The 22,053-nt window shown below is 44.5% G+C and overlaps 1 protein-coding gene across 3 annotated transcripts in view; it reads right to left on the reverse strand.

Moving 5' to 3' along the window:
* The window catches only part of FRMD4A (FERM domain containing 4A), a 362,843-nt gene that overhangs the window by 256,355 nt on the left and 84,435 nt on the right, over positions 1-22,053 (reverse strand). Inside the window, exon 1 of one of the 3 annotated variants that reach the window (XM_080605837.1) lies at positions 18,417-18,893. The exons of the other annotated variants lie outside the window; for them this stretch is intronic. Within the exon in view, the coding sequence (XP_080461963.1) occupies positions 18,417-18,449 (33 nt within the window). The 5' untranslated portion in view covers positions 18,450-18,893. Of the gene's footprint in view, positions 1-18,416; positions 18,894-22,053 lie in introns of those variants that run through there. 3 annotated transcript variants of the gene reach the window in all.

The raw sequence follows: 22,053 nt of genomic DNA on the forward strand, positions 1-22,053 counted from the left end.
ACTAGAAAAGGCCCTAAGGTAAAACACAGCGGAGGCCAAACTGGAGTCAGAAGCTGTCCAACAAGAGTTCAGATCCCTGCACCCAGCAGGACTGCTCACTTCTGTTAAGCCAGTTTATCTGAAGTAAATTATCCCTGGGAAGGTTAAGAGATAACTCGATTATGACCTATTAGCACTTGCATTAGAAGACTTCACACGGCACTCAGCTCTTCAAGCTAAAGTAAAAGTCCTAATGAGATCTAAGAGGTGGCACTTGAGGGGGAGCAATTTCAGACTGCAAATAAGGATCTCAACTTTTTACTCTTGTTTTTTTTTTTTCTTGTTGTTGTTGCTGTTGCTGTTGTTGTTTGTTTGTTTGTTTGTTTTGTAGCTTGTTTTTGTTAGTTTGAGAAGAATGGTGACTAATAGCTAGAACAACTTAGTAGGAGGTACCAAAGTTTACTGACCAGCTGCAGTCCTCCCAGCAGCTCCTTCTAAAAGTACATGCCACAGCCCATTGAAAAATTAAGGGCTTGGTGCAGAAATTACTGCGTAAGTTTCTAATGCAGAAGACTAGATGCTCCTCATGTTCTCTTTTTTAAAAGGTGTGAGCCCACAGTCTGAATGAGATAAAGAAAAACCAGAAACGAGGCAAGCCCAGATGTGTCTAAGACAAATCAGTTTATTTCCCCTTGTCTGAAAAGACCCTCCAACAAATTATTTAATGAGATTATTCTAAGTCTTTTTTTTTTTTCACAAAAGTCACCCTCAAATCTGATTTTGGAGATTACCTGCTGTAGTAATCCAAACATAATTCCTAAAATACACTCAGGAATGCTGTGGGGTTGTGTAGGAAGCATCTAGAAGAGCTGCAGGCTCCCCAAGAGGTCCTGCTCACTGGGAGTCTCCAGGAAAGGAGCTGTGTTATTTTGCATACTTGCCAAATGCAAATGAGATTAAAAAAAAAAAAAGAAAAAAAAAGGCACAAAATTAATGGAGCAATATGGACACTATCAGGAATGCAGCAGGAAGTAATCAAGTACAAGATCACGTTGCTTGTGTGACTGTTGCCATGACATTCAAAAAGCACTTGCTATTATCACAGACTATGAATATTCTGTTGGCTGATTGATAGTCTGCGCCTTTTTTTCCTTGTAAGCAAATGCAATGACAATATTAAGCAATTACTGATAATGTCACCCAGCTGCTTTCCTACTGCCTGGGTGACGGGATTTCTGAGCTGCAGAAATAACAACAAATTTATTAAAGCAAGGTACGGTCTCTCTCCCCCTCTGCTCACTGGCATTACACATCTGACCGGTGATAGCCCAGCAGAAGGTTTCATTACAGCAAATTGAAGAAACACGTCCTCAGCAAACTTTACTATGGGAAATACCATGGGGCTTATTTAGCTCTGATTAGATCAATGAGACTCTCTAAACACAGCAATTAAAAATACAATTGGTAGCATTGCAGCCTGCTTTAAGGCATCTGCATATCTGAGGAGTTTATACAGGAATAAACATGCTAAAGTACGTTTCCCGATTAGTAAATAATCAATATGTCAGGTACTTGGTAAACTCACAGAGAACAATGGCAAGGACCAAATTTTCCTCAATTAAATGTTGCGCTTGCAACCTGCCAAGAGCCATTGTGTTGGGCTTAATTTATGGGTGATTTACCAAATTGTGGCCATCTTTTCCCTTAATTATTCAGCAAGGACTACACGTCCCAGCACATGATGACTTACCACGAGCCAAGCAGAAGTTCAGGCTTGGCTCAAAGACTCAATGTTGGCTCCTGCTGTCATCAGGTGTGATGGAGCCACTGAAAGCAAAAGGAGAAGGTCTGCAACCAACCCTGGTGCAGGATTTGCGATTGCTTTGGCCGCAAGCCAGACATATATCTAGAACTTATCAATAAAAAATCAGCACCTCATATAACTACTTAGAGCATTGGGGTTTTGGAAGATACCTTTGTTATTTCATGCTTGAAAGAGGGAGATTTGTCTGCATTATTTTGCCAGCTTTTTGTTACTTGTTGTGGAAAAAAATCAAGGTCACACTGCAGATTTGCAAATATTTCTTCTCCTCCCATCCCTTATGCTGCTCCCTCCTCTGATGCACGTGGCTCATGAGGTGTGAGAAGATCTAGCCCAAAGTGTCAAAGTATGCTTTGGGGAAGACAACATCTGATCTCAGCTGCACATGGGGTAGCCCCAAGAAGCACAGTCCCTACGGCTTGCATTAGACATTAAAGGCTGACTCCTTGCTTGCTCTGAATTAATAAAGCTAAAATTAAGTCAAAGCAGATATGGCAAGATACACAAGCTAAAGTTTTAGCCCTAAATTCATAAGGTTTTGTTGGAATCTCCCTAAAGCCCTATAAAATGTAACAGAGGTGAATATTCTGCTCATGGTGTTTTAAAGTGTTTTACAGCAGGGCTTTTATTTTATATTAATTTTTATAGGATGCTGAAAATAAACCTCTAGCCATAGTAACATTTTCTGTTAAATTTTATAACACTTTGTCGATGAAAATTGGCATATAGCTAGATGCAAAGAGAAAAAAATATTGGAGGCTGGCAAATTAGAAAAGATGTGAAAGGTTTCACAACAATAAAAAGCAGCAGCTTACTGGGAGGGTAAGTTTCCATGACATGTAGAGGATAATTTAGGTTGTAGCATTTTGAATCCCAAACTGCACATGACTCAAAAGCATGAGGTTGTACTGCAAAAAAAAAATAAAAATAAAAATAAAAAATAATGAAGAAATAAAATACGGAAGATTTCATCAGAGGGAGGTGTTCAAGATGTAACAGACATCTATATGACCTTGAGATTGTGTTCAGATTTGGACATCAGCTCCTAAGAAATTATTAGATATTTTCAGGAAGAGAGCAATAAGAATGATTATGGTTTAGAAAAAGTGACCAGCAAAGAAAGGTTAAATGATGTAGGTTTCTGTGGTCCAGAGGAGAGAAGCCTGAGTGGTCATGAAGCAGTTTGTCACAACACAGTTGTAGATGGGGCAGGGATTAATTGTAAGAGGAGGAACAATCTGGCTTGCTCTGCAGCAAGAAATGAGTGGGCATTAGAAAAGCCCATTTTGCTGTAAGACTAATTAAGCACTGGAAGAGGAGCTGGTTACCTGGGGAGTCAAATCTCCTGTGCTGGAAGAACAGTTTGGACAAATTCCTACTGCAAACAGTGCAAATGCAGCTATGTTGTCGCCAAGCCTCAGCGCCTTCCAGCCTTATTTTTAATAATTTTACTATATACTAAGAGTGTTTGGCATATGCTGTTTCCTGCATAGTTTGCAAACAAACAGAGCTTCAAAATATTCTTTTGAAAGGTGAGTAGGTGGGCAGGTATCACAACTTCAATTTAGAAAGCTGGGGGGAGATAAAGACAGAGATTTAACTAACTTCCCTAAGGCCAGGGAAGCACCTTGCATGTGAGGTGAAGTTTACCTACTAATGTTGCTGAATCCAGCAATTATCAGGAGCTCACACCCACCCGTTCCCCCTCAGAGGATCTGCCTCTTGGGGCTTGATTTTCATCTGGCTCTATCTCATGCAATTGCCTGGCGGCTTCCGTGTTGTTGTTTTTTGTTTTTTTTTTTTTTTTCTCCTGAGCTCTTTGCTAGCGACCACGTTAATAATTGCTTACCCTAGTCCTGTATCTGCCTTGCTGCAGGTGAATGCAGATGCTAACCAACTTTCAAAGCTCAGGTGAGCTGCAAAAAACACTTTTATGGGTCACTGTTGGTACTGAGACTCTAGGACCATGACCTGACAACAGCTGGAGAAGATGCTGCTTTCTTGCTGGAAGCACACGGCAAGAGCCCTGGATGACAAATCCTGGCTAACTCACAATTTCAAAGGTGAATAGAAAATCCTTTGGATTTAACTTAATTAACAAGACCATCAGAGGTGTCACTTCAGACCTGCAGCCATTGTTTTTTTATTGCCTCATTTTTTTGTTTTGTTTTGTTTTTTTGTTTTTCCCAATTAAGACATCCATGGCCTTGGAGGATTAGGAACAATCACATTAAGAACAAATCAGATGTATTTTTCACCTATTCCTTACCAACACTTACGTGTTCATTCACCAAAACATCCTTCAACTTTCTTCTGCCTTTCTACATAAGGCATGAAATATACTCACGTTGCTCTAGGTATTAATTAATCTCTCATTATCAGCTGGCTGGGGGAGCCTATTATAACCACGGTTTCTTTTGCATTAGAGTCCAGAAAATCTTTATGCATTGCGCCCATGGATTAATACCAAACCCTGCTGGACTTCTCCATGGAATTACTTCTCGTATTTGAGTTAATACCAGTGGAGACCTTCCCGAGCAGCACCAGCACTGCGCGCACCGGCAGTCGCGGCTAATTGGTACATATGCTTCCATTGGACAGGCGCCATGCAATTAAGAGGACGCCCTCCAGGCGTTAACATTTCTCGTCTCACGGTAAGTGCAGTGGGAGAAGGCAGCAGAAGTTTATAGGGTGTTATCCATGGGAGTGTGTTATTTCAACAGTATTTCTATGAATCTGTGAGGATGTTTCAGAGCTGGGCAGGGAGCCAGCACAAAGACGTCTCCGAGGCCACGGAGGAAATCTCTCAGTCCCTGCTTGCTGCAAGATGATGCAGCATGGGGCACTGATGGTGTTTCTACAGTGGTCTGTCCTTTCTGGAACCTGGGTGCCCACCTTCTTTAGAGTCTTTACAACCCCTCATTTTCCTTCTAGTCCCAGCAAAATGCCTATCACTTACATCCCTGTGAAGCCACCAGACCCTGCACTGGACAAGGATTATCGCCTCTCTTGGGATCTTTGCAAGCTTCAAAGTTTAGAAACCCCACGGGACCATGAAGGGTCAATGTACCACAGCCAGTCAGCTACTACCCATACGACAAGAACTGCAGCACTGTATCCATACTGTGACCATACTGGGTCAATCTTTGTGTGCTGCTGAAGAGCATCTTAGCCATGATGGAAGTGGAGCGCAGATGAAAAGGATGACTTCCTCTGCCTTATCTCCATCCATTCAGCCACCCAGGCTCCAGTACAGTGATGGCAGTTGCTCAGATGTGGGTCTGTCCTTTCCAGGTCCCTGAGACTGTGTATATCTGAAGTGGTGCCACAACCTAATTCGTATACTTGGCTAAATCTTTTTGGAGGAAGCACAACAGATCATCTGTCTTGGAGGAAAGCATGAGTCACCCTAAACCAGCAGAGCTTCACCAGCACACATTATCCCAGATATGAAGTTCTATTTTCAGTGAGCCACGGGTTGAGGTCTACAGTTTGGATTTCCTCTAAATGCCTGTTTCAGTGCTCCCAAGCTCCGAGTGTCAGCTCCATGGCAGAGAATATGGAAATTAAAAGAGATCTAACTCTATAAAGGGTATCAAGGACTTCACTCCTCCTGGGAAGGAGCCGTGACACACTTGCCACAAAGACACCAGCGCTCCTGCACACCTGTCTTTTGCCAGGACCAAGACCTCATCATGTCCTTTCCACTGGAGAACTGCCTCGGTGCAGGGAACCTGTGGGTGAACTTCCTTGGGCAATCACAGAGCCTCTGATCCTGGTCCATCCTCTGTATATTCTGGGATGATGGTGAAACTTTGATATGGATTTGAAGAAACTCTGAGCCTTGCCTGTTTTGACCAAAATATCTTGGAAGCAAGCACTCTGAAAACACTTGGACAGGGAAATTTGAAGCCCAATCTCCCCCCTGTGTGGCTCTTGGGCACTCAGTGAATCCCATTACTACCTGGCAGAGGGATCCTGGCATCACGGTCCATCCCAAGCTGTGTCCAGACGGCCCTCTCTAGGACCACCTTGGAATGACAAAAATATGCCCTCGCAAGTCTGGCATTAGCTAGACTGTGTCTATCCTCTCAGTCAACATATTACAGGGAGAAAAGCACTTGATCCCACTCCTGTCTTTCTGTCTCTCTCCTATACTCAGAAAACCCCAGAACATATGGAATGAATTTGTTCAAAATATTGCACTTTCAGCTGCTCTGGTTTGAAGAGAATGAGATTCACCTCCACGACCAATGTGTTTGTCCCCAGGCGCTAAAATGATGTACATCAAGGCTCCAGTGCCACTGGCTAATTTAGGAGTGTTGTCATCATCATAAAAGGAAGAAAATCGATTCGAATCAAAAGCCCACAACAAACTATGACCTTATTCAAATCAGAAAAAAAAAACCAATCCCAACCTCTGACAGCTATGGTAGGATGCCAGAGAAGGCGAAGAGCCACGCAAGATGCATGGTATTGATTACTGTGTAATAATGATTTCCCTTCAGCCCACAAACCCCGCAATATACTTCATTCTGCATTCCAGAGCACGTCTCTGAGCGTCGCTGGAGCTGGGAAGTAACACACACCAGACATCGCTGGGGGTTGCAGGTTAAGTACTGCACTTAGGTTTTATGGAGCAGAAGAGTAGATAAATTCCATCAAATGAATGTAAATGCTTAGCATTAATTTTTGCTTCTGGGAAACTTTAACCATTTCCTTATGTTTTTAGAAATATATTGAAGATTTCTCATTTTCATGAATTGTCCTGTATCTCTCCTTGGTTCTGAGTCTCGGTTTAGTTTGATTTTAATTTCGTTTATTGTTACTAATGAAAATATTCCTGATTCTTTGCTAAAGGTTTCCCTGGCTTGTCTACAGAGCAATCATCACTGGTAAGAATTGACCAGTTATTCTATAAGATAAGCAAAAGTTTTAAAGAATTCCTAATTCTTGGTCCTTATTCTGTGCTGTCTGGAGCATCTCAAAGACAAAGGAGTAGCCGCTTTCCTGCCTGAGTAACAACTGTCAGAGTTCATTCAAGGTAGGTGTTAAAACATGAGCTTGCATTGCTGAGCCTCTGGCCTGTGCTTCACTCCCTCTAGGTTTGGTCTTTTCTCCGCTGACGCTAATTCTTCTACACCGTATGTAATAGGCAACATAGCTTTATTTCATCTCCCTGTTATTATGGTGGGTGATATCTCCAAGGGAAGATTAATGGCTAAAGCTGATTTAATGGTGTACTTACTGTTCACAGAAACAAACAAACAAACAAAAGGAAAAAAAAAAAAAACCACGTCTTTTTCTGTCAAGATTGAAAAATATTCTTTTTTTTTCTTTTTTCTTTTTTTTTTTCCCTTTGGTATTTGTTGTTTTCCAGCCTTAGATGGCCTCCCAAACAACTTTACCATCTTTCTGTGCATCTGTGATGTTCCCATATTAATGTGAGTCATTCCCACAAACAAGCCTGGGACTTGGTTGCACGTATGAGAAATTACAATTTATCTCCACCAAGTTTCGGGAGTTATGCCAGCAGAGAATCTGATTCTATGTAATGTAATCTCTTTAATGCCCTTGTTCTGCCACATCTCCCTTGTTTTGGTTTTGGTTTTGGTTTGCTTCGGTTGTTTGTTTTGTTTTGTACTGGGGAGAAATACCAGCTCACTTTGTGAAAGAGGTGTGTGATATGCGTAGACAGGGTTTGAAACATTTGGCTGACATTTCCCCTTGCATTGGCTAAAGCACCAGAACACTGCTATCATCAATTTAAGAGGATATTCAAAAAAACTTCAAACCCAGGCATATTTCTCCATGAAAAAACTGTGGTCTAAGCAAAAATTATATTTAGAACCTGAAGAGAGCTTATTGTAGGTTAAAGAAATGCCAAAAAAATCACATTTTCTGCTTAATCTACCTGACAATCTACCTCCATAACAAAATTGTGCTTGTTAATTACAAAATCTACCCTCAGTGAGAAAGAAAATGCCATCAGTAAATGTGCAGGAGGGATTTAAGGCAGGGTAACTGCTCGCATATGCAGATGCTTATTTCCAAAATGAGTTGCAACACATGCTGAAAGTCACACCCATTTTATAAAGCTTTCTTCACCACCCTATCAAACAAGTGCAATAATCAGATTCAGCTCCTCATATGTAATATGCAAAGAGATTTATTCCAGGCAAAATGGCCCTTGGAGAGATGCAAGGGGAAGAACGTAGATTCACACCCCACCCTCGGTGCATGGCTTTGCCACATTTTCATTTTGTGCTTTCACAAGCTGCCTAGCCTTTTCATACAGGCAGCTCAGCTCTGTTGACATCTCACACGATCGTCTCTTTTGTCAGTCTGGGTTATTCGGGAAAGGTGCAAGGAGGAATGATTAGCAGCAGTCAATTTATCTTGAGTTCCTAAAGGGAAATGATAGCATGGGGTTAAATTAAAAATAGCCACATGACAACAGCCATGTGCGCGTTGGTATTACGCACATGAAAACTGCTTTGGGTGAATACCAGGGTGAAAAGCTAGAAAACGCCAGGTGTAAGTGGATATTCCATGATGAAAGTTTTAATTGCGTGATCATATGCTCCCTTCACCCTAACCTCTGCCCCGACGATTTCCTTCTTCCTTGTGCAGGGTGTAGCTGTGGTAGGGATGATTCAGCGGAGACGTCTGCTTTCCAAAGGGCTCTTTGGCATTTGTGGATGCCACAAGGTGTGCAGAGAGAGAGGCTGAGGAGCACTGAAGAAGATGAAAGTCTTTGGGTGAAGTCAGTTGGTGATAGGCGATTTATACATCCCAAACTTCTACTAATGATCCCTGACATCTACAAATTATTTTGGGGTTTGTGAGAGACACCCCCAGCACACGGCTTGAAAAAAAAAACTGGGCTGTGCCAGAGGCAAGTGGCGAGGGGCACAGTGAATGCAGAAAGTCTTGTATAAAGCTAAGGATGTGGAAAAGTCAGAAATGGCCCAAAACTGGAGGAAACCTTTAACAATTCTTTCATGGCTCAGTTCTTCATCAGTTAAACAGACATAAACCCAGCATCTGATTGCAGGTTTTGATGAACTTTGATACTGCTGCAATTAGTGCCGCAGGCAAAAAAAAAAAAAAAGAGAGAGAGAGAGAGAGAGAGAAAATGACTAATTCTGTTTTCAGGGCATTGCTCAGTAAATAAGACCCAGGGTTACCCAGTGACAAAGAAGGAGAATACAAAATAACGAATAGCTGCTCATTATCTGAGCACTGACCATCTTACGTGTGAGATGAGAAGGAACCTGTGGAAAAACAGCGTGGGACTGCATAATTAAACAGGACAGGGCTGCAGGGATGTCCCTTGCTCTGGTATTTCCCCACTTTGTGTCCTGACTTGTTACATAGCAGCACACGCACGTTTTGCCACCAGAAGAAGTTTCCCACACCATGGGTGCATCACCACACGCCCCTGCCCCTCCGTCCCTCACTCATCCTCTCCCAGCTGCATCTATCTAGTTCAGGTCACCACTTCTCAAACAACTTATCCCAGCCCTGTTCCTCAGTCTGCATCCTGGCTCCTTGGTTGTTTGTTCCAGCTTGGATTTTTCTCCACTCCACCTACGCCAGCCTGTTGCCTTATTTTCCATGCTGCTGTGGGCGTTAGCAGGGATCCTGGGGATCCAAAGCAGGCTCCCTGCCACTGGGGAGGATAGATATCACCAATCTAATAGAGAGAGAGGCAGATCCTGGCTTAAATCTCAGAAGAGCTGGCTTCAGTTTGGCTGGTTTTGAGCATCCCTACCCCAGTCCCATCGGTACCCAGATATTTGTGCTACCCAACAGCCAACAAGGGGTGAGGGGGAATGTGGCAGCACTGGTGCCATGGGGTGGTATCATCACAATATGGAGACACTTCTAATCTCTCTTCTCACCTGGTCTCTCTCTAATGATGACAACACATTAGGGGAGGGGTTGTCGTATCCTTTATGAGGATGAATATTGCCTTATAAGTACAATATATTTCTTGGGCCAGATCACGGAATATTTACTGAAAAGATTAGTCCTGTCTAAAAGATTAGTCCAAAGTAATCAGTCTTGCTGCAAAAGTGTTTCAGTGGCACCAGATAATACTCTAATTCCTTCTATCCAAAATAATTTAATCTCCTCTAAATGAAATCCATTTTTCTAAGGAAAAATGACTTCCATTGCATTATTCCAAACCTGTCTGTGGAGAGATCCAACCTAAGCTGAAGCAGTAACAATTTCACCTAACTTCTTCGTTCAGCTCCTGAGCTACCAGAGTTAATTGAGCGTGTAATTAAGGAAGGGTTTTCTTACCACTATGATCATACTTATAATTAAAATCTCACACAAATGCGTATGTGGAAGAATAGGGCAGGGCAGCGCAGGCATGAGACCAAAGTGTCTGACAGGTTTACATCAAAGGACCTGAGCTCCAGCAGCTCTAAGCCAGAGGGAGGGGAGGAAAGGAAGCCAGGACGGGCTGATAACTGACTTGATATATTGTTTTTGACCTCCTGTCTACAAAGCCCCAAGTGGTTTGAGTGTTGTCTACCCAGGAGATTGCTTCTACCTTTCAAGTTGCTTCAGCAGATTCAAGCTTTGCAAGTGTTGGTGCTACCATGCCCTGTGTGAGCAGAAGAGCGATGATATCTGCATGACTAGAATGGGTTTGGCTGCTGCATCATCAGCACTGTGGCCAGGGGACACTGTGACATGCCACAAGAGCCACGGTTTTCCCCCATTTTTTGTTGCACAGGAGACCCAAGACCAAGCTTTTGTTAAAGGAGAAGCATTGGGTTTTTATTACTGCTATTTATTCTTTATTTACTATTAAACCATCCTTTAATAGCAGTGTTTAGCCTGTGATAGGTGACCCAAGTCAATAGCTGTGCCTGGGGGCGGCTGCATTTTTGAGAGTTTTGGTGTTCTGGAGGTGGAGAGAGGCTGGGAAAAAAAAATTAAAAAAAAAAAGCCAATATCCTCTCAAAAGGGACAAAAAAAAATCCATTAAAAAAAAAAAAAGAACAAAAGAAGGGCTTGACTCCGTTAGCTTGCCTGCCATGTGCTGTGATAACCTGTGACTGTATTAGGGAGGGAAAACCAGCTCCCATGCGGTGCACCCAAACCAAGGACCAAGGCATCAAGGGGAAAACATGGGTGTGGATGGGTGTTGCATGTAGGAAGGCACCTTGAGCAGAAAAATGCCCTCTTATTTGTTTTCATTTGTTTGATTCTTGCTGTGCTCAGGGAAACGGGACTTTGTAAGTTTATTGATATTATCATATGTTTATAGAAGGCATCAAAAAGACAACTCTATCTGCCCTTGGGTCTCCTCTGAACTGGAACAACCTACAGGGCCTGGAATTTTTGCCTTGCTGGTTGGATCCCAAACACTTGTAGGCTTGGTGGTGTTTATATTGCAATGTAGGTAACACAGATGTAGGAACAATGAAGAAAAGTTCAAATACATTAATTATGCATTCTCAGGAAGAAAGCCCACATGCAGAGCAGTACACATACTCCGACATTCATCTAAACCCAGTACAATATGGAGAGGAAGAGCAGATCACTATTGAAGCGTGTGCTGAGGGGCTTCGAGCTATGCGGGTATGCAGTGAACAGAGACCAGACTTCTTGTAGGTGTAACACACATTGTGCAAGTGCTTTACTGCATTTCAGGTAGTCCCAGACATTAAACAGCCCCTGCCAATAATGGCCTTCGGACTGATCTTGTGTATCAGGCAGCCGTGCAGGAATGTCATTTTCCTCCACAGACAACCACTGCGCTGGTATTTTGGAAGGATCATCGTTTTTGTTTCATAGTCATCCTTGCAGCTTTCCCATTTGTGCAGCAGTTGTGACTTTACGACCTTCCCCTGTGGATGCCTGCGTAACCTGTGATTCACAGCTAGCAGAGGGCGGCACTGTCTGGATCTTGCTTTTGAAAAGCATGGCAAATTGCCTTGCCAACAGCTGCCCATTAAGAAAACTGCTTAATGAAATGACTAGAAAGATGGGTGTTCACCAGTACATCTTATTAAAAAAAATCTGAAGCTTGTAACCCACGCAGTGACCTAGTGAGATCTGTGCTCTTAATGCCATCATTGTTGCTGTTCTTTTACTCCTCCACTCCATGCCTCGTCCTTCTGTATTTTAAAGTTTATTATCATTATGATACTGGTGTTATTTTCTTTATTATTATTATTATTATTATTATTATTATTATTATTATTATTGATGTTGTTGTTGTTGTTAGTATTGTTATTACTATTATTCATTTTAATTTGGTATCATTGTGGTCTCTGCATATCCTCTCAGTGCCTCTGATTTTCTGTGAGGTCCCATGGAAGCCAAGAGAAGGTTTTTGGGCACTTTCAGGCAAGCTCAGCTGCAGGAAGATTTTGGGGGACCTGAGATGTTCCTGGGCACTTCTGCTACAGCCTGGGTTTTGCATTGCGGAAAGACATGGAGAATTAATGCCAGGGTGCAGGATGGCTTTATTTGGGACATCGTACCTGGACAGTGGGTGGTGGGCAAGGTACCTTCCTGTTTCTATTCCCTGAAAGAACCCAGTGACATAGGATACATGCATATGAGAGTTTTGGTCATTAAGACATGTTGTGACCATCCCAGGCTCCAACAGGGCAGGGTGCCAAGCCAATGTGTGTCCCCCAGCAAAGTGGGTCCTGATGCTAGACTGGCAGTGGGAGAGGAGGGACCTCAACCAGGTGACCGTACTGTTTATGAACAGCAAAGCAGCCCCAGCGTTGAGTCCATCCTGGCCCATCTCAAGGGCTGTTTGATGGTCGGCATGGGGGAAACTAGCAAGAGCTGAACCAGCTCAACCCAGCATGCACCCAAAGGTGCAAAGGGCCTAGACTGTATGCAGCTGTGCCACTGAGGGTACTGAGAAAGGACAGCATCACCTAATCATTGAATTACGGGCAAGATATCAGAATCTTAAAAAACACAGAAGCAAAATACCACCCTTTCCTCCCAAGCCTCTCTAGGGAGCTTATGGGTTCCTCTCATCACTTTTGGGCAGCACTAAGCATGTGAGACCCCGCACCAGACTGTGACCTCCCAGTGCTACTGCAATGCAAGTCTCATCAGCAGCACAGTGTCCAGCTCCTGCCTAGGTGCAATGGTGCTTGTGTCGTGTCTGGTAAATAACCCGCTCCTGCTGCAACCATGCACAAGGGCAGGGACCGTTCAGGCATGGTGGCTCACTGCGCTGATACAAAGCACAGCCGGAGAGGAAAAATAACCTTTCGGTTTTATGTTCAGTGATATATTGTTCTTAAATCTGGATGGATTTAGGAAATGTTACAGAAGAACAGAAAGGGCTCTGCTCCTGCAGAATCATGACATTATGGAAGAGTTTTCTGAAGCAAAACTCTGCTCTGAGTTTTCCCCTACAACCCCAAAACTCTGCTCTGAGTTATGCCCTTACAATCCCTCTCCCAGGTATTTATAAAATCATGATTAACAGTAACAGACACAGGACTTCATCATTTCTTGAACTGCCTTCCTTTTTCACCATCTACAAGCTCAGAGAATTACATATGGCCTCATTAACCTGCAAGTCAAACTGCTAATCAGGCAGGGAAGGAGGAGCCCTGCTACGCTCCTTGGCAGGCTGCGTGTGCCCTACTGAAGGGCTGCCGAGGTGGCACCAGTGCTTCGCAGTGCATGCCATGGACTTCACGTGGACAGCTCATGGGAGCTTGCACTTTTGGGAATTACTCTGAGCTGGAGGATTGAATCTCCCAGGTGACTTTGAAAATCCCAGCCTCTAAGTGTCGTTAGCACCCGTGTGTGTCTATGTCAATGGGACGTTCAAAATGGGAGTTCAACATGCAGTGGTATTGAAACAGTGGTATCTGAGACTCCAGAGGAGAAATGTGCATACTTTTGAGGGAACATACACCCTCTTTTGCCATTTTTCCCCATTATTAAAAGCACCAGGAATAGTTTCATGTCATATGCAAAGGACTTATTTTGCCTCTTGACTTGTGTAAGAGTGCCATTTTGTTCCTTTAGATGTGTAGCTCTCCATGTAGTGCAGGATCCTAACTTTTACTTCCACAGGACAACTTGTGAGCTAAGAGCGATCAAGTGCTTTGCAAGATTCAGCCTCACAATATGATAAAACAGCTGCTTATGTAAAGCTCATCTTAGCTATCATCCAAGGGAGTGAAATACTGCAGCAATTCCATCTGTAGGTGTAATCCAAACTCCAGGCTTGCCTTTCTCTGGGGCAATTTTCCCTTCCAATTTCCTCCTCTCACAATCCCAAAGGCCAGAAGTCCCAGCCCTCTGCTGTTTAAGACTCCCAGTGGATGTAGTAGGTCACAAAGTTTCTCGTAGTAGCTCCCAAAGTTTCTCTGCTTCAAGGAACTATGAACTGCAAGTCAGGCACAAAGGACAACTTAACCACTCTTGTTGAGAGATCTAACGGTCAAAAACTAAACTGCTTTGAAAATAGAGCCAAAACAGTTTAGCAAGTAAATAGTAACACCATGGGAGTCTGCTAATCCCCAAAATCTATAATAAACAGATAAAGTTAATAAGATTCAATAACAGAGAACAGCACCATTAATGTATTAAGAGCACTATCTAAACATTACACACATTATTTGCTCAGTTCCCTAGCTGAATTCTCTGTGCAGAGGAAAACTCAAAATTCATTATCTTTGGGTGCAAAGCCTAGTAAATTCAGCGGTAATTAATCTCCATTTACCCTCTAAGTGTGTTTGTGAACAGACGAAAAGTTCATTGAAAAAGTTCTTTCAGTGGGTCTGAAAGAAAAGCAGAGCTTTGATAAACAAAAAAAGCACCAAACACAGCCGTCTCAAAGGAAAATAGAGCAGCTAGCCAGCTCTGCGTGGTTCAAGCCAGGTGCTCATTGCAAATTCAGTAGCATGCACTGGCAAGTGTCAGCGGCAGAGAAACCGAAATTACTGAAATTCTTATGCCAGTGTAATTTGCTGAAGGCAATGCACTGAGGGTTAAGGAAAATTGTGCATGTGTTGAGGATTATAAAACAAATTAAAATGGAGGCTAACAAAAGGAGTGCAATATTTATGCATTTCTTCATTCTTTTCACTCCATGGTACTCAATCAACTTCACAATCTCTTAAGGTGGCATGGGGACATTGCTATTGTGTACACTCATTTGCTCTTAAAAGGGGCTCAGACATATTAAGCTACATAAACCAACTGATTTTGGTAATATTTATCAGTATCATAACTAAACCACCAAATAGCTGCATCCCATTGTTACTTTTAATCACGTGAAATCTAACCATCAATGCAAAAAATGTAGCATAAGTTTACTGTTCAATGCATTCCACCTATCTGCTTCAGTTTTGATATGCCAGCCCATTTTACCACATATTCCTCCACTTTCCCTTAAATTCCTGCGTTTGTGCATCCCAGTTATGTAAAAGTAGAAATGTATTAACCACCCATGACTTACTGCAGTGGAGTCCATTACATGGTGTAATGCACTTAATGCTCGAGATCCAATTTAACTCAACAAATATTTTAAAGAGTTTCTAAGTTATTAAGCACCCCAATCTGTGATCATCCAGCATGGCCCAGTAACCAAATGGGTTATCACTTTGTGGAGTGGGAAATGAGGCCCCTATGAAGTATGTTCCTGGCTGCATATTCCCAGCCTCGTGTTAGCAAGCCCTGATGTGGAGCTGGCTGGGGAAACAAGGGCATGTCTCTGCCCTGCCATACTGTGGCTGATGCCTCAGCTCCAGCCCTCCTGCACCATGTATTGACCCTCTGCAGAAGGGAAGGGAGGTTATAACCTCTACAAGAAAAAGGGACCAAAGACAATCATATTTTTGGTTGCCACCATGATTCTCCCAACTCCACCTTCAGGGACTTTGGGCTTTTTAGATCTTTGGCTATGGCAGGCAGATGCCAGTTGTCCTCACCCCTTGGTGACATCGTGAGCTGTGCCCACAGTATTCAGCCCTGACCCCTAACTGCTCGTGGAAGCTAAGCAAACTTGGGGGTGTTTTGATTTTTCTGTCTAGATTTGAGCAGATTGAACACAGCTGTCTGGGACACTAGAGATAAAGCTCAACATTTATTTGCATTTTACCATAACATGGGGATTTTCTTATGCAGGATAAAGTCTGGGAGCCCACAGATGCTCCAGGCTTGCTCCAGGCAGTGCTGCTGGAGGTGACCAGGAACTCCCCATTCTTCAAGTCACCATACAAATGAAAGGACAAAAAAACTTCCAACCCACCTCAAACACTTGCAGCCTAAGTGTGAAGTAAGTGACAACAGATGGGAGAAGACAGACGGGGGAGTAGAGGGGAAAAAAGGAGGCAATATTAGCGAGTGTGACAGGAAGGGGTCTCGGCACATCGGCAGCCTCGATGTTGGCAAGTTTTTTTGAAGGCATCACGTATTAAGGTTGTATTTGGAGAGTTATAGATTTTACACCCGATTTTCTGGCAAGTAAGCAGGGAGCCTCTGCCAACTATGAAATATCTTAGAAATGAGATTAGTTTCAGATCAATTCAAGTGATCTTCTCATTGTTATTTCTTTGAAAGGTAAAGACACAAGGGCCCAATCCTGATCTTTATTACGCAGAATCTGTTTGAATATCTCCAGCAGCTGCCACAGAGCTACCCCAGATTAACACCAATGTAACATCAACATCAGGGGCTGGAGCTTCACGAGACTCACGCCAGTTTTACACCACGGTAATTGATGCTTTAAAATTTCATTGCTTTGGCCTGAAAGCAGATTGTGATCCAAAGAATTAAGGCTATATTCCTGAGCAGATTCCTCTGTAGGTTCAATAAATAACCTGATAATGGTAATTGAGATTACACTTTATGAATGGCATTATTAAGATTTACATTCCAGCTGCAGCTACGAAGCAAGTCAGAAGAACAAACATAATATCCAGTCCCGGTCCACTTCCCTTACTCTGTCATTTTTATATCCATGTGCATGCTGCAGGTGCTGATAGTACACACATCTGACTTAATTCACGCATTAACCTGATAGCGCACCAGTGCCGGGAGAGACTGCCTCCAGCAATCATTTCAAGCCTGGTTAAAGAAGCAGAATGGAAACATCAACTAAAATGCTGGAAGTTGCATTTTCTAATGCTGAAAGGAGATCTGCTGGGCTTTTTGTTTGTTTGTTTTATATTCTGTGATTTAATAAAAAAGTAGTACTCAGAAATGCCTTAGAAAGACTAGTAGTAATGTACATATTCCTCAGTGACAAGGGGTATGAATGTCTGGTTCTACAGCCCCTAATAAATCTGTCATCTTATCAACTGCCCATTAGCATTATTCTTGTATAATGAAGAGCTGTATGAAGTTGGTAGGTCCTTTTTTTAATGCCCAACTTATTAGGCAAGACAAAAAGGAACTGAATTAAAGTGGGAAAAAACACTCCCCTGGAGAATTACAGTACAGCAATTTGCTGGCAAATTATTATTATTTAAATCACTTTCCTAGCTTTTAATATTGAAAATACTTTCAATCATTGAAGAGCCTTTAATTTAAGACAGTAGATGGCAAAGATATAATAGAGGAGACTAGACCAGCCGATCTGCCTCTGTACAGGGGCTGGACCAGACGATTTCTCAGAATCTTTTCTTGTCTTGCATTTATATGAAACAACTCTGGTCCAGCTATACCTTCACAATTGCTTGCATTTGAGACATATGAAGATGCCCTTTTGCCAATAATAACTGCCATTGAATTCCACTTCTCCCAGTCCTGAGATATAACACAATGGGGCTGCATGTTATGACGGACTAAAATCAGAGAGATTTACGCAAGCTATATACCACATGGGATGGAGGCAGTGACCAAATAAAATACAACCAGGATTCAGTCTATCCCCCAGGACCATGCAGAAATAACAGTACGGAAAGACATTTTGCAAACCAAACCACCACCGTATTTCTCTGCCTGTGGCTTTTCCCTGCAGGAATCCAAGTTTCTTTCATAACGAGGATTAATGGCAAACCTTTGAAGAGAGTTTGAAGCACGAGAAGCCAGCAGACAAGCGCAGCAGTCGCTGAGGTCTGCATGCTCACTTTCTCTTTTACAGCTTTTTGTCTGGGTCCACACCAAGAGGTCTCCCACCCTCGCAGGTCTGTGGGGCATAAAAGCACCCTCTTTGCATGTCCGTGCACCCCTTGCCGCCAAAAATGCCCTGCCCAGGTAGCCCAGCAGCAGCATCCCTCCCCGCGCCGCAGGTACGCTTTCCACGAGCCGCTCCCCGGGGAGCACACACAGACACACAGACACAATGAGAGCCTCCGACTGGAAATTCAAACAAAAATATGGCTGTCTACTCCAAAAAGGCAAACTCCTTTACAAAGGTCAGCTCTGTCGAGGAAGAGTGATGGGTTACTCCCCTCTCGGAGGCGACTGCTGTCGCTCCTCTGCCGAGTTGCATTCACGAGTTTTGAAAAAGAAAAAAAAAATAAATAAAGGAAGAGGAGAAACAGAGACAAAAGCTCGGCAAGCCCCCTATTCACAAAGCTAGCCCCGCACCTCCCCTTCCCTTCCCCGGGTAAAAACAGCCTCAAAAGCCATTAACATCTTCCCCTACCTTCGTTCTCATCGGAGACAGAAGCCCTTCCATGTTGGTCCGATCCTCATGCCAATCCTCTTCCCCCAGCTTAGCCTCTGGTGCCGTCCTCAAGCATCCCACACGAACAAGAGCATGTCAGGGGCCGTTGGCCACCCCCTGACGGCCGCTCGGCCGCCCGCCCGCCAACTTGCAGCCCTCGGTGGTGCGGAGTGGAGTGGTGGTTCCTGGAGAGACCTTCCTCCTGCTCTCCCTCGCGCTCCTCTCTCTCTCCCTCTCTGCATAATCTGCCTGCAGCTATGTTTGTACCATCGCGGCTGACAAACGAGCCCAGCCTTACGTAATGCATTCAGGACAAGCCATCCCAGCCCTGCCACTGGGATCGGGTCAAGCGGGAGGGATGGGACCAGCCGCTGCCTATTGTGCCCGCCGGCTTCTCACGCTGGGCTTAATTCAGCAGCATCCCCGCGCGCGGGGCTGACGCACGACTAGCTAGCTAGGAAATCACCGCCGAAACTTCGTGGAAAGGCTGCGGATTCCCCGGGATTTACTTTTAAAAGGGTGTATCCCTCATCCCCCGTGCCGACTCGGGGTTGGCAGCGGTTGGAGCGCTTTCTGCTGGGCACGTTGGCTGTGGGCGAGTGACCAAACCCACACCAAAAGGCAGTTCCTTTCAATCGTCAGCTAGGAAATGAGGGGAAGAAAGAAAAGAGGGGGAAACAAAAGGAATACAGTCCTGCAAAGTTGCTCGGCCAAAGATACTCGGTGAATGCCTTTCTATTAGCATTTTAATTCAGATCGGAGCACGCCTTTGTGGAGAATCCCTAATTGCCCCTGCTTGCTGCATTTTGGCTTCCAGCACAGGGTAATGCAGGGAATTAATGTCTTTTGGGAATGGGATTCAGCCCTGCACCCCACGCACTCCAAACACATGGGCATTCGGTCCCTGGGGATGAACCAGAGCAGCATGAAGCAAAACCCCTCTGAACCATCACTTCCCAGTGCATGCCCTGCTTCCTCATGCGGACAGAAATTGGGTTCCCCTTCCCTGACCCAGGGGATAACCTTCCACACAGCAACTGTTTTTTGAAAATGAAATAAAAAACCTTGCTACACCACCTTATCAAAAACCTTGCTACACCACCTAGGTGCTAGAAAATGATTGCCAGGCTGACTGGAGTGTATCACAGGTGGAAATTTCTAATGCCCTTTAACACCAGCTCTTTGAGGCCCCAAAGTGACACTCTGAGGAAGAGTCACCATGTGATGAAGGCACCAGTCTGGGATTCAGTAGGTCTGGTTAAACTTCTAACGATGCTACATATTCCCTGAATGACTATGGGGTTTCACCTCATTCAGCTTTCATCATCCAACACTCTGCCTCCACTTTGAGTCAGCCTCCAAGGCTCCTGCAAGGCCACCAGAGAGAAAGGCTCCTTCCCACGGTGCTTCAACCCAAATTTCCAAAAGGAAAATTTCCAAGTGCATCTTCTCCTCAGGTCCTCCGTGGCTCCTCACCCCTCCATAAACCTCTCCTTTTGCTGTGGCTTCATGTTTTTTGGGAGCAGAAACCACCTCTGCCTACTCACATCCTTCATGCTCCACACAGGCTTTTGGAGGCTACATCCAAATGGGGAGGGTGCAAGGGAATCTGTTCATGGTGGTGTCCATGAACGTGGGGTGCAAAGCCTGGGGTGAACACAGAGAAATAAAGGACCCCTGTCCTGGCAAGTTCCATCAGAAGTGCACCTAGACAGGGAAATGGATGAGGGTGTTTGGCCCCACACCTACTTTTCCTCTCTATCTCTCCCTTCCCATCCTTTCAACCCTGTAGATCTTGCAGTGTGGGGACATTTTTCTTATTATTCCTTATGGGGTAAAACCAGGGAGGGAAGGTGCCCCCTGATGAATCACTAATATTAATTTCAAAGTAATTAACTGTTCTCAGCAAAACTCAGCTCCTTATTAAATGTGAAGGAACCTGATCATATCGTGTTGAAGGCAGCAATTAGTTTTCCTGAGCTAAAAAGCCACTGTGCAACCTCTGTCAGGTTCATCAATTTCTTGCTGGGTGTATACAAATATACTTTGCTGTTGGTATTTACAGGACTTTAAAAAGTGGGCGAATAAATGGCAGCAGGAACTGCAGGGTCCAGGAAAACACAGCGGTTGTGTTTTTTCTGGTGTACAATGGAGTGTCAGACGCTGGTGTGAGGTTCACAAGCCGTGCATCTGTGAAACAGCCTCGCTTCCAAACCATCAGAGTAATTTGACACTCCAAAGTGCCCAAAGGAATCTAATAGAGAGCACTATTTGGGCATTTCGGAGCTCTCAGGCCACGTGGGCACCCTGAAATGCAATATAGTAATGTATATGGTGCATCTGTGATAGCATGAACGCTCAGTTCTCTTTTAAAGCTCATTCTGCTTTGAACTAGGCTAAACCACAGTGCCTCATGATGCTTCCTGTGTTATCTTTGTTTACAAGGGAAAAAAAAAAAGATGGTTTTCCTGAAAGCCAGTGGAGTAATCCAGCCTGGGACAAGAAAAGCAAGCCAGGGCCTTTTTGGTTCAGCAGCACTCAAAGACTCTGATGTGAACGGACCAGGGAATTGCTGATAGTGCATGAGTCAGAGCAGAGCCCAGCCTGGCAGGACGGGCAGGAACGAGGAAGAGGACGGGGCTGTCTGAGCAGATCCACAGCTCAGCCTGCACACTGGGGACCCTTGTCCCTCCACAGCACTTCTCAAGGATGGTTACGAGCCCCACAGGGATGCTGTGTGCCACAGCTGCAGTGGTGTGTGACAGTGAGATCTGTCCACGTCCACCTCCAGCAGTGGGGCCAGGGGACCTAACTGGCTCTGCCTGGGTGAATTTTGATGTGGTTGTCTCAGAAAGCACCAGGGCTGGGCACTTCCAGCAGATGTAAGAGCTGGAGTGACAGCAAATGGATGGGGTCATGCGTCCTATTTCATCCTCCTCTCAGTCTCCAGGCACCAGGTAGGACTTGAGCTCTACCACTGTCTGGGCCAATGCTCGGCTTCAGCCCACACAGCCACCGACCCGTCCTTTGAGTGACCTGCAGCAGGACCGCCACCCTCCCTGCACATATCCAAACCTCTTTGCAACCCCCTGTCGCATTCAGACCAATGCCTCTACACCTGTGGGAGCCAGAGATGTGTGTATTTGCTTTAACACGAAGGTTTCAGCTGTGGTAGCCAGCAGAGCAGTGCCGCGATAGCATGGGCTGTGCCCCGACACTTCGTTCCTCCCCTGGGCCACGACGCACGGCGGTGCTCAGGTTACCACAGACTTGTTCTACAGCCTCCCTTCCTGCCATTTTCAGATCAAAGGCACTGCAGAGGCAAAAGGAGCATGTGAACGCTTGCTTTCCCATCCTTTTTTTATCTGGGGAGGAGAGCGGCATTTGACTGAGAGCCCGGTCAGCAGCACCCGGCCTATCTCGGGTTCTCCCCCTACCGAAGAGGGGAGCTGCTCGTCTGGTTTGCACCAATGTGCATCCGCTCCTGGGTTCAACCAACCCATGCTAGAAGTGCTTGAGATGGGAATGTAATTACTCTGAGCTCTGTAACTAATCATGGGAGTGAGATAGGCACCTTGAAAGCCCCTTATATTGCCATAATTCGAATGACCAAGGT

Source organism: Anser brachyrhynchus (genome assembly GCF_964034855.1).
Source record: "Anser brachyrhynchus genome assembly, chromosome: 1".
NCBI classification, from domain to species: domain Eukaryota; kingdom Metazoa; phylum Chordata; class Aves; order Anseriformes; family Anatidae; genus Anser; species Anser brachyrhynchus.